We start from the raw sequence: 12645 nt of genomic DNA, 5'->3' as shown, positions 1-12645 counted from the left end.
CCAACTAATAGCATTATTTAGTCAAAGTCATCTAACATTCTTCTCTTTCGTATCAACTTGCACGCACCTCGATTAATTTTATAAACTACTTATTACCTACCACTAGGGGTGAACATTTGGTACAATTTGGTATTTTTGAAGTTCATTCAGTAATTCAGTAATATCAAATACCGAACTTTAATAGTTCAATCCACTATCATAATCAAACTTCGATTCGGAAATTCGATTTTCAGTGCTACATGTCCACCTTTACCTCCTACCAGTACAAATGTTGAGTAACTAACTTTATCCATCAAAACTTGAAGAAAAAAAAAAACCACTTAATATTTTTGCTTATACTAAATTTAAACCTGAGACGTCATGATTTTCGCCAGGATGACTAACATGAGGCTCTTTAATATTATGCATTACCAAGTCCAAGAAAAGTTGCAAAGGCAACCTTTAGACCTTACACTTATATTTATATACCACTACTCTTCCACATTTCACTTCCTCCCTCCCTCCCCTGCCTTTCTACATTTTCACAGTCAAACCAAAACATGAACTTCAAAAAATCCTCAACCTTCCTCTCTTGCATCATATTCATACTTCTTCCTTCACTAACCACATCACAAACTTGTCAAAAATCATGTGGCAATGTACCAATCAAATACCCCTTTGGCACTGGTCCTGGCTGTGGTGATCCGCGATTTCAACCTTATGTTATGTGCAACAACCAACAACTCTCTTTCAAGACACACACCGGGTGCTATCCGGTTACATCCATAGACTACAATTACCAAATCATGTACATTAGTGACCCTTCAATGTCAACATGTGCTTGTACACAACCAAGTAAAGGCTTTAGTCTAGACGCTAACGCGCCTTTTACCTTTCATGATGAAACAGTTTTTGCATTGCTAGATTGTGCAACTGATTCATCACCAATCTACAAGTCAAATAATGAAGGGACTAATTCAACTTTCCCTATGTGTGACTCTCAGGGTGCACCTGTTTGTAGTCTTTTGTATTCTTGTCAAGCTATTAGTAGACTTAATTTACCAATTTCAACTTGTTGTGTTTACACACCTGTTGATCTTGGTCCTGCGTTTGAGATGGATTTAACGAAGCTACAATGTTCATCATACTCTGCTTTATATGGTTTTAGTGGCGAAGAATTGAATCCTCAGGCCTGGAAATATGGGATCGCCTTGAAATACAAGTTCAATTTCAATAATGATTACCCTGATATGTGTGCTAATTGTGAGAAAAGCAATGGTGTTTGTGGATATGGAGGACCTTATAGTTCATTTGTATGTAATTGTCCTAGTGGATTCAACACGACGAATGATTGCTTCCTTGGATCATCTTGGAGTAACAGTTTCAAAAATGTTCCATGGCACATTGGTATGTACAACTAATTTTTGTGCTTATATGATATTTTAGTTCTATCGTCTTACAAGAACTAGTGTTTTTTCTTGCAGGAGTTTTGTTGATTAAATCGTTGGGATTGTTCATCGTCTTCGTGTTAATGTAGGATGTTACAATCTTGTTGCTTAATGTTTAATTGATTCATGGAGAATCCTTGATCTTCTTGGTTTGTGGTAAAATGTGAAATAATGGTTAAGAAAACAGGGAGGTTAATGCAAGAGGGTGGATTTTCTTTTTTTGATCATTTTGTAAATGTTGTTATTACATTATGCTAAAATGGTCAATTCAATTTCTTTAGCTTTGTTTGAATAATTGTTCTCTTTAATTTGTTTCCTCCATTTATTTAACTCAAAAAGAGCGAGATTATACTCATTCTTTGATAGAGTGAAAGTTGAACATTGAGCAATGAACAATTGCCATAGGTTTGTGGCCTTATTCCAATGTGAAAAATGATACTTTTGGCATCAACTTTTAGTTGTTTTTGGAATACCAAAGTTTGGACCGGCCTTCTATCCCGATGAATAATTAGGCAGGACATGATTCAAACCTACAATCTTCGGAACATGAATTATATATTTGGACAAGAACACCTCCAGAAAGTTATTCACAAAGTGACAGTTTTTAAGACATCTAAATATACTTTTCAAAATAAGCAGATCTTAAAAGATTAACTAAATAGGTTATAAGATTGAGTCACTTGTGGAATTGAAACAATTATAAAACACTTCTAGAAGTATTCCCAGGGCCTAAACCTATCTTTGATGATGCCATGTACAAAATAATTGGTGGTGACAAAATTAACTCATAAAATATGGCTTGTTTAATCAACCCGCCCAAATTCAAACGCATACAAAAGTTGGATTGATTTAAGCAAAGTACACTAACTAAATTTCCCATGAGGAAACTAATCAAAATATTTAGATATTTTTTAATTTGGTATGTACTTCATAGTTGTAATAAAGAAGAAGAAAAGTTTAATTTGTTAATTAAATAAATTATTAGGAAAAAGAATATAATAAGAGTTGTCGAATTGCACTATGATTCATTATTTAACTCATTTTGATCTAGACCATTTTTGCCAAAATCCCAAATTTCCATTAAAAATATGCAATAACTCATTTATTGATTCAATTCGTTTTGACCTCGCTCGTTTACTACATTCATTGATTAAAAACCACATATTTAAGTGATAACATATTAATATACTCCTAGTATGAAATAGGTCATAATATGTTACACTAGTTGGAAATATAGGGCTATTTTAAGAACTTAGAAGAATCAAATTGGATATATTATTTTATAAAAATAAGATACACAAGAAGTGAAAAGGAATATGTTCCTTCTTTTGAGCACCCTCCACTTTAAAAGAATCATTTTGTTCACCAATATTCTTTCTTTTTATCTCCAAAAAAAGTTCCATGACAATAGTAGGCAAAAAAAAAATTGTTCTCAAATTATTCGAATCCCAAAATTTCATGAAAGTTCACTATGCTTTTTGCCTTTAATTAATGTGTAAAGAATTTTAATAAAAGCATTCTCTAATTAGAGTAATTAATTTGGACCTAATGACTAATGTTGCTTCACTTAGAGACTCCATAAGGTAAAAAAATGTCTTGTCATTACTTTTATTACAATTCTTTATTTGTTTGTAATGAAAACGAAAGAGAAGATCTTTGGATATTTTATTCAGGGGAGAGCTTTCTTGATCACATCATTCTTCAATTCTAAGATGTGGCTAGTCTTTTTGATAGTAGCATATATATGCTCAAGATCTCTCGAGCCGCATATTGTACCGCTTTCTATATTTCATTTTAGGAATAAAGTAAATTTCTTTTTTGTACATGGAGTTTTCTTTCATTATTACGATAGGATGAGAGCAGTGTTTGCCATGAATCTACTTGAATTGATCCCGTTATCAATGAAATCTCATCATTCATACCTAATAATTAACAAAGAGTTGTTTTTTTAGTATGCACCAAATTAACCATCACAAGTTGAAGAAAATATATTGATCTCACTTGTTTATTAGTCAATTTTTGTTACCTTTTCTAAGAAATTGAATTGCTTTACTTTTTTTTCCCTTTTGATCCTTTTCTTAGTAAGAAAACACTAGCATATTTTTATGCTAGCATCTTATCACCCCTCTTCAAGTTTTTTTTTTTTTTTAAAAAAAAAAATGTCAGCATAGAAACATATAGTTGATAATAAAGTACTTTAAAGGATTCCTATCTGGACTAGCTAGATTCTTTATATCTTCATTGTGATAAAAAGCTATATGTATTCTTAGATCATGTTTCTTTAAAACTAAATTTCTAGATTATGGGTTGATGTTAGCAACATGAACTTATATTTGTTTTAATTCGACCTTTTATTCGTGTAGTTTCTTCTTGATGAAATCCTTAATAATATAGTATAAGATTTATTATTTCTTTCAGAAAAATTTCAAAATAAATAAAATCAGATAAGTTTCCTTTCCGCACGGTTCGAAGAGCACTAAATTCGAATATCATACCTCACGGTTCGAAGAGCACGAAACTAGAATGAGAGGTTTGTCATCACATAATTGCATGTCAGGGGAGCTCGCTCGATTCGTTGATTGGTTAGACTCGTAATTCACTTCTGACCTGTGTTCAATTGCCCGATCCTAGTGATATTAATTGTGGTTACAATATAAATAGCTTGATCCATCTTTAATCCATTTCATATATATATGAGAATCCACATAGGAATTCTTATTAAGTTACTAGAAATGAATTATGAAAATTCCTTTTTGATGAACCCTTAATATTATCCTTTGAGTGCGAATAAGGTAAACATCATTCATGTGCAATAACTCGCAAACATTTATGAAAACTTTTAGAGAGAATTTCATTACTTGAAAAATGGATGACCTATTAACCCTACATGATGTAAACACTTGTAGATGTATTCACAAGTAAGGCATAAAGAAAGTTTTGATAATGTCAAAAAAGAATAAGTATAGACATTGTCAATAGATTTTGCAAGTATTGTTCACATGCAAAGGCATTTCTTACTGAAATAGCTTTACTTGAGCCGAAGGTCTTTCAGAAACAACCATTTTGCCTTCACAAGGTAGGGGTAAGGTTTGCGTACGCATCACCCTCCCCAAACCCCACTTGTGGAATTACACAGTACGTTGTTCATTTCTACAGAAATCACATATAGACTTTGAGCAAGAAGGATATCAAGTACTGCATTCATCATATAAAGACCACATAACTTTTGTGATAACTAACAGATGGACATATTGAATTAAAAATAAGATGCACCAGATCAGAATAAGTTCCTTCTTTCACTCCAAAATTTGGTAACACTCGTCGTCTTTCTCCAATAGAGAAAGGTGAAGTCTTTGTACTTTAATGTGAGGAGATTGTTGTTAGGAACGTGGATAATAGTAAGGATAGATGCTGTATATTGTCTGAACAATGGTGAGGGCGAAAAGAAAGATAGCAGCAATGACAGACAAAATGGCCCAGGGACTTCTGAAGTAGGTGTGAATGAGATTGGCTCTCCATTCATTCCACTGCAGCTTGCAATAGTCACTTACCAGTTTGTGTACTAGATCAAGGCTGCTATCTGGATCCAACGTAATGTCCTTCGATAGTGAATTGAATAGCTTAGCCACAGCTTGATCGCTGCCAATTGCATTCTGGATGATGCCACGAGAGTGTAGCAAGCTAACATCTTTGGCATTGTCAATAATATTATCCATGAAGAAGATGTATGAGGTTACTTCATTTCCTGCACCTACATGCAATCTCTCGAAAGCTATTAAGTTCAAGAACATAGACTCTGTTGCATCGTCCACCACGATCAGAGGAAGCTTAAGGATACCACTATGGAAGGAGATGTCCTTGAGGCTTCTAGTTTTACTCATCTTGAACACAATGCCTGCTTCATGAAGCTCCATAGCAGAACGTATTATCTCATCGCCACTACTCTGGTTACTAACTTTGGGTGCTTTCCTTGGACGAGTCTTGGCCAACACAGGAGCTTCCCAAAGTATGCTCTTTCTGTAGACATCCAATACATGGAAACATTTCCCAAGTCCTTTAGCGTGGCTGTGAGGATTGCAGAAGTCCAGTATGAGCTTATTAATACATTGCTCATCGTTCTGCTGAATGCAATCAAGGAGTAACCCTTCACTCTGTAAGGGGAATTAGATTAGAAAAGGTCACTAATCAATGTTGAAGTGGTTAACTAAATAAAAAAGTGTCACGTAAAATAGCTTAAACTTTAAGAGGAGACGTGAGCACGTGTTTAAGAGAGGGAGATAAACACCTTTTCCTCTTGATTTTCAATGGCAAGTAATCTTTCCAAAAGGAGCATAGGCAACTGATTTTCAAGCATCAGCATATCGCGTTTGAGATAAGGCATGAGATGGAGCTTCCCATGATTGCTGAAAATCGGATCATTAAGAGCATAGTCATACTGTTGAGGATGCTGAGATTGATCTATAAGCAGACTATCAGCAGCAGCTGTTCTCAAGATCTCCAGCATGAAACAACCATCAAGAATCATCAACCGTAAGAAGGCATTGGTATCATTTTGCCATACAGGATCCAGCAAATCATATGCATCTTTCAAATCTTGAGCCACTTGTTGTAAGGAGTCAATATAACATGTTAATGATTTTCCAGATCTCTTGAGGAAATGAAGAAGAGCTCGGTGCTTATGAACTTCCATCGTCTTGAGATGATCTGCACCATGATGGTAAGGACCAAAAGAAACTACTTGAGGTTTGTAAGCTTTCTTGCTCACATCTGTGACACCAACAGGCACTCTATATATGGACCGCTTCTTCCAGTGCTCTGCCTCGACAGTTGTAAGATCCTCCACGTGCATCAGCTCATCGTTTACCTTGATCACCCACTCATTTTCCATTTCAAATAGATTCAAGTACTATAGTATGTATCAAGAGATAAAAACACTATTATTTGTGAGTAGTGGACTAATTTAGAGGCACAATTATGAAACACAAATAATAATGATGTACAAGTTTCAAGACAAGAGACCCTTATACTTTGTGAACACATTGGTATTTCTTATTTCCCCTCCCCAGAAGTAAGCTCCAAACTTTGTCTTTCTGCAAGCTTAAAAATACCTTGATTATGCAGCTCTTTCTCAACTTCTTTGTCTTCTCTTTATATATGCTTTGCTTGTACAATAGGATAATTCAGAGTGTCTCTTAGCTGGTGGTAAGCTTCAGTTGCACCTCTATTATACCAGGATTGCAATATTTAGGTTTCTTGATAACAAGGCAACTGTTTTACTGTTCTATTTTCTGGTCAGAAATTCTAGCACTTTTGATCAGCCTATACCATTTTTTCGCCTTCACTCTCATATGTAACCCGTCAGCAATGCAACATAGATAAAAAGAACTATAATATTGGAGGCTGTTTCTGTAGAACTACATATGGATACACCACCTCTAAGTCTGTTAACGTTAGCAAGATCAGAACTCTCAAAGTTGCTGACATTAACCTTAAAGACTTCCCTTAAGGGAACACAAAAAAATTAAGGTATCACCAACTAGGAGAAATGTTTTTCAGATCTGGGACAGCCCAAAATAGTCAGAGTTGACAGGCACATAGAAGAATGTAAATTGCAAAATGAGATTGAAAATGAGCCATTCACCCTTGAATTTTATATTGTAAGAGCTTAAGCTATCATTGTTTTCATACAGTTTCACAAGACTGATGTGTCAACTAGCCTGGGGTACAAGACTGGAGCCCTAACAAAAGAAGCAGCTAATGAATGAATCAAGTAAATATAATAATAGCACGATAGGCTAATTTACTCGAGCTATATGTACAAGCTCTTCCCGGGAACTTATCTTGTCTTGCTTCCTTTTCAGCATTGCCTAACACTAGCTAACAGGGTATGCGCCTTGTCATCTATCTTGTCTCGTTTCCTTTTCAGAGTTGCCTAACACTAGCTAACAGGGTATGCCTTGTCATCTCACGTTACAGCACTGAGGTTTCCCTTGGTTCAGCAACTTTCTCCACAGGCAGATCATTTGCCTTGGAGATTGATAATGTGCAGTGTAATAATCATCAATGCACCCAAACTGACAAAACTTCAAGCTATGCACGTACTCTACGGCCCTTGAGCTGTTGAACTGTTCTACCCACATTCCCATGCTCACGTCCTCCATCTTAAACAACTGCAGCGGGTCAAATATATGTTAGAATTATTTTTCTGTTCAGGTTAGGAATATTTCACAAAGCAGATCAAGGTAACTTACCCTCAGCTTATGTTTCTCAAACTCGGAAACTACATACTCTGCGATGTCAAATGAGATGATGTAACCAGGCCCATTGGCGTAGGGTGGATAATCTTCTTCAGGCCATTCCTGTCAACCCCCAGGGGAAAACTGAATGTCAGTAACTAGTGAATGTATAAGAGGTTCAGGACATAAAGCAATTCATTACATATGAAGCAACTAAGGTTCTTGATAAATCCTCTCATAACCAGAATCTATCAAAATACAAGAAAGGGAGAAGAAAGTGATGGTTGCAATGGGCTTGGTATCGAACGTAGTACAACGCCAGTATAAGGCCGGATCAAACCAGGGATACAAAAGACCAAGCATACTTTTCCATGGCAGTCCCATTTCAAATTAAGGTGTCAAGGGCCATCTTTTGGCTTAAACCTTCTATTAGCTGACCCTACACGGATGAACTCTTCACTGCCATTCCAGTAAAAAAGAAACTTTTCTACAGATTGAGATTTGCATCATTACTATGTTGGAGCTTGGTGCCTTTTGGTTTGTTGCTGCTCACTTAGTGGGCTGCTTTGGTAACTTCTACCATCTACTGTTAGCATGCAAGACAAGGGCTAGTTTCAATGGTAGTCCTTCGGCATGCACTCTCAAGGATATATAAGGGTTATGATTTACCATGTGAAATCAGAAGAAACTGCAAATATAGACTATCAATTACAATGCCTCAACCCCCTCCTGGAAGTCAGTAGACTACAGAAATTTGAAGTGTAATACTAACAAAGTGAGAGAGTCTACCTCATAGGTGACTGCCCATTTACCATGTCGAAGGGGCTTATGGTAGTAATTGATGTTACCAACATACAGGCTTCTACCTCTAGGGACTTTCTTAACTTCCTTCATCACAGCATCAATCCTTACAAATGTGTCATCATCACACTTCATTACATACTTTGCCGCAACTGTACGGACCTGGAATATACCACGAGTACATAAATGTTAAAAGGATGAGAAAATCTGATGTGATAATGAGCATAATCCTATTTTATCCTTGCACTTACCCCATATTCACAGATTGCTACTGTCTTCAATACAACAAGATCGTAATTGTCCATGTATGGGACTATAACTATATCGCCAAAAAAATCTGCTTCTTTCATGAGCTCCACATTTATCTCTTTTCTTCCATGCTGCAACATTTCAATTCAACTATAAGCACATGCAAGGCTCCAAATATGAGATATTGCTTTCATCAATGGACACTTGTATCTAAGCCAAGTCTTACCATTGCCACAAAAAAACGGGCTACTACATTTGAAGACTTAAGTGATGGATGCTGCATCCAAGATTTTCTCACAGCCATTCTCTCAGAAAAATGATTCCCTGCAGAAAGGATGCCAATAAAAAGCTCTACAGGTTCATCTGGAAGTGGCGGAGCTTGCCACTTGGGTAACATTTCTAAATGCCTCTGTGGAGCAAAACTTGGATGCGTTGAAGGTAATGAAGCAGCAAATACAGAATGCACGTCAATATCCCCATTAACAAACAGACCGGTCGCATCCTCAAGAGTAAAACCCTATCAACCATAAGAAAATGTTTAAACCGATATGCATCACAAAAAGGCATTAAGATAAAGTAATTTTAGACAATACTCACAGTGCGATAAGGAAAGGAAGTAATATGTCTCCCATCTACATTGATGTGATAACCTTCTAAGCCAGCACTGACAGTAAGCACAAACAACTTCTTCTCTACAAAAGGGTATGGCCAGTCAATTGAAACCTTCTTTGTCCTCCCACCAATCAGTCTCTTCAACCACCACGTGGCCTTTGATTCTTCAGAGTGATCATCATCATCACGTATCCACTTCTCACATTTCACCTGTCCGTCCACTTCATTCATTCCACAGCAAATCACAAACACGGACAATACTAAGTGAGAATCTTAACCATTACCATGCAACAGCACAGTATACTATACATGAGAAATCAATCATTAACATTCAATTAGTTGAGGTGTGTGCAAGCTGGAACAGACACCAAAGCTATTTTTTTTAAAAAGCTCCGAATTCAGCTTGATCAAGTTTTATACTGATCAGACACAGCTGGTTCAATCATCTATAACAATATCTAGCAAAATTTCTGGTTAGTAAGAATTCATCTCAGACAGCCACAGAGAAGTTCAAAGTCTTCCCTTCCATATATATAGTTGTAAAATTGGACATTTAACAACCAAAAATAGCAACACAACTACATGAGAATCTTAATAATTCCAACACTTCCTAAAGAAGAAGTGCAAGCATGAAGCAACCATGTAAATAACAACCACTCAGCATACGGATTGACTACAACTTAATCTCAAACTAAGTGGGGTCAGCTATATCAACACCATTGTATTCTAATAAGACTCGTTTCATTACAATACTGGTTTAATAATTTCTCTTTTAAGGAAAATTTGTGGTTCACTATAACTCATTTCATTCCAAAACTAGGAAATTAATTTCTCTTTAAGGCTAATTAGCATTTCACAAAAAACTAGAGTTTCTCTTAATATGAAACTTACCCGTACCAATACATAATACAGGTGCAACAACGATTACGACCAAACAATTAACGAATACAAAAAGGAAAAGCATTGCATTAACAACATAAATTCCTCACCAGTGTCCTCACTAGGCTTGGATTTCCAACCGTCACACCTCATCGCAGACCCCCACTGCATCCTATAACACGTATTCTGCTCGATCACTGGCCTTCCACTCCAATCCCCTTTCAACCTCGGATTGAAATGCAGTATTCTTGGAGGGTCCTCACCATCAACTGTCTTCAATCCTTGCAACTCCATCATAAACTGTGAAACCATCACAATCTCATCATCATCCTTCACCAATGTAATTTTAGGATCCTTCTCTTCATGGGCCCACCGAGGCGTCCCCACCACTGTTATATGAGACCCTAAAGTCATTCCACAAGGTATCACCATAATCTTCCCACCAGCCACAAACTCACTACCCCACAAAGACACCGAGTCAGGACACGACTCAGTCCGATTCTGAGTCCCACTCACTACCTCCCCCTGAACTTTCCCCGATTCGATATCCTGAAACAGTTTCTTCCCAGCTACAAAAGCATCCCTAACAACCTTATGCAGCTCAGAAAACTCTTCCTTATCAAAACTATCAAACACCTTCTCATCAAAAACCAAACCTGAAATTCTCTTAAACTCTACCATCTTCCTATGAGGTAATGAAAACCCCATTTTAGCTCTCCTTGACATAACCCTTGAAGGAAAAACTGAATCTTGACTCGAACCACTCAACTCACCAACACTATTAAGCCTGCTAAACTTGGAATTATTATCAAAAGGTGTAGAAATAAGTTCATAGGATTCTAACCCAAACCCAAGTTTAGAAATCAAAGGTATTTCCAAAGTAACCAAGAAAAAATACAAAAACAACAAACCCATCAAAACTTGAATCGATCTGAGTCGACTCACTGACATTACAGAGTCGAACTTAGCTCGTTTCATTTCAACCCCAAATCAAAACAAAAAAAATAAATATCAAAACTTTCTTTCTGGGGTTCTTTCTTTATAGCATAAAGAACAATTCTTTTCAACAAAACTGAAAAACAAACAGATCAAAAACCAAGAACAACAAAACCCAAGAACCCTAATAGTTCATCAACTCAAATGAACTCAAATTTTTTCACAAATTTTTACACTTTTTATATCCAAATGTAGAAAACATTTAACATTTGGTCTGAAAAAAGTTTTGATTTTTTGAAGTGTGAACAGATCATTTTGCACTGTGATTGAGGCTGGCTTTGGCCGTTGTGAAGTGGGGTTCAGAAATGTAATAAGAATGAAAAAACGACACTGTTTTGCTGTAAGAATCTGATAAAACGCTGTCGTTTTCACTGAAAAAATGCGTTACGGTTTATTAATTATTCCGATTAAGATAAACTGAAAACTCTTCAGGTTTTAAAAAAATTAAAACTTGTGATCTTTATTAAAATAATTAAATGTAGAGATATGTTTTTCTTAAGTTTGTTGTCTTAAATATGTTATATGAAAAGTTGAAATTAAATAATTGTCGAAAAGGAAAAAAATATTTTTTAAAAATATATTAAAGAAAAGTAGAACAAACAAATTAAAATTTAAGAGTAATAATAATTAATATAACTTCCTTTGTTTCAGTTAAACTTCTGTTCTTAAATAAATTGTGGCATTTCTATGGCTATGAATTGTTTATTAAAATATAAAAAAGGTTATTTGTTTATTTTGAGAATCGAATTTGAGAAGTGGATTAATCTTAGTTTTTTTTGTGTCGTTTTGCTTGGCTCGTATTAATTGATACTCCTCTTAAGTTAATATTATTTGTTAGGAGTTTCATTTTACTTAATTAAGTTTAATAATTATATTTTGAAAATCTAAACTTGACTATTAAATATTTATGCAAATTTAATAATAAAGATAATGTTGAAATAAAAGTAATAAATCTCTTTTAATTTGCTAAAATAGATAAATTAAAGAAAAAAGTTATTTTTTTAATTGTAAATTAAATGAACAGAGGAGTATCGAGAGAGAGTAATGACAATAATGGCTAAATATTAACTTTTTTGTCTTAATTTATGTAATGATATTTGATCAATAATAACAACAAATCTAATATAATTCACACGTAAGTCTTGAAAATGTGATAGTATTTGATTAAATACGAAATTTAAAATGATTCTTTAAGAATTTATAATCTAAAATAAATTATAATAATTGTGACTATAAAGCTTACTTATTAAGGATAAACTGAAAAATATTTAGTTAAATATTTAGCACTATTAAATATAAAGAAGAGTATCATTTTTTTCATCAATTATAAAATAAAGAGTATTCTATTTTAATTGATACGGATGGAGTATTATATTTAAATTTTTGGGTAATATGGTTGGAGTTTATGTGAGGTTGTCAAAAATAACTTTTTCAATTCTGCGATA

At 34.9% G+C, this 12645-nt stretch overlaps 3 protein-coding genes across 3 annotated transcripts; 1 reads left to right on the top strand and 2 right to left on the bottom strand.

The window, feature by feature from the left end:
• Window positions 1-467: 467 nt before the first annotated feature.
• Window positions 468-1722, top strand: LOC102589255 (wall-associated receptor kinase-like 15). Its single transcript, XM_006357171.2, has 2 exons — window positions 468-1386; window positions 1464-1722. The coding sequence occupies exons 1-2, from the start codon at window positions 540-542 to the stop codon at window positions 1514-1516; spliced, it is 900 nt and encodes a 299-aa protein (XP_006357233.1). The 5' UTR covers window positions 468-539; the 3' UTR covers window positions 1517-1722.
• A 2889-nt stretch (window positions 1723-4611) lies between these two features.
• Window positions 4612-6962, bottom strand: LOC102588932 (UPF0481 protein At3g47200-like). Its single transcript, XM_006357170.2, has 2 exons — window positions 5713-6962; window positions 4612-5578 (listed from the first exon to the last, which is right to left on the bottom strand). Exons 1-2 carry the CDS (start codon window positions 6313-6315, stop codon window positions 4808-4810), a joined length of 1374 nt encoding a protein of 457 aa, XP_006357232.1. The 5' UTR covers window positions 6316-6962; the 3' UTR covers window positions 4612-4807.
• An 87-nt stretch (window positions 6963-7049) lies between these two features.
• LOC102588608 (probable beta-1,3-galactosyltransferase 19) lies at window positions 7050-11492 on the bottom strand. The gene is made up of 7 exons (XM_006357169.2): window positions 10315-11492; window positions 9311-9546; window positions 8940-9230; window positions 8716-8844; window positions 8453-8626; window positions 7679-7786; window positions 7050-7597 (listed from the first exon to the last, which is right to left on the bottom strand). The coding sequence occupies exons 1-7, from the start codon at window positions 11180-11182 to the stop codon at window positions 7388-7390; spliced, it is 2016 nt and encodes a 671-aa protein (XP_006357231.1). The 5' UTR covers window positions 11183-11492; the 3' UTR covers window positions 7050-7387.
• Between the last annotated feature and the right edge of the window lie 1153 nt (window positions 11493-12645).

This window comes from Solanum tuberosum, unplaced genomic scaffold (assembly GCF_000226075.1).
Source record: "Solanum tuberosum cultivar DM 1-3 516 R44 unplaced genomic scaffold, SolTub_3.0 scf00243, whole genome shotgun sequence".
Lineage (NCBI taxonomy): Eukaryota > Viridiplantae > Streptophyta > Magnoliopsida > Solanales > Solanaceae > Solanum > Solanum tuberosum.
Note: the sequence above shows the minus strand (reverse complement) of the source record. Positions and strands in the feature narration are given on the sequence as shown.

What these genes read in the sequence shown, in the direction of transcription:
- LOC102589255 (XM_006357171.2), top strand. Translation starts at nt 540, where the DNA reads ATGAACTTCAAAAAATCCTCAACCTTCCTCTCTTGCATCATATTCATA. An exon ending in AAATGTTCCATGGCACATTG is followed by an intron (nt 1,387 to 1,463) that starts GTATGTACAACT and finishes TTTTTCTTGCAG; the next exon opens with GAGTTTTGTTGATTAAATCG.
- LOC102588932 (XM_006357170.2), bottom strand. Translation starts at nt 6,315, where the DNA reads ATGGAAAATGAGTGGGTGATCAAGGTAAACGATGAGCTGATGCACGTG. An exon ending in TTGAAAATCAAGAGGAAAAG is followed by an intron (nt 5,579 to 5,712) that starts GTGTTTATCTCC and finishes TTCCCCTTACAG; the next exon opens with AGTGAAGGGTTACTCCTTGA.
- LOC102588608 (XM_006357169.2), bottom strand. Translation starts at nt 11,182, where the DNA reads ATGAAACGAGCTAAGTTCGACTCTGTAATGTCAGTGAGTCGACTCAGA. An exon ending in CAAGCCTAGTGAGGACACTG is followed by an intron (nt 9,547 to 10,314) that starts GTGAGGAATTTA and finishes GAATGAATGAAG; the next exon opens with TGGACGGACAGGTGAAATGT. An exon ending in TAGCAATCTGTGAATATGGG is followed by an intron (nt 8,627 to 8,715) that starts GTAAGTGCAAGG and finishes GGTATATTCCAG; the next exon opens with GTCCGTACAGTTGCGGCAAA.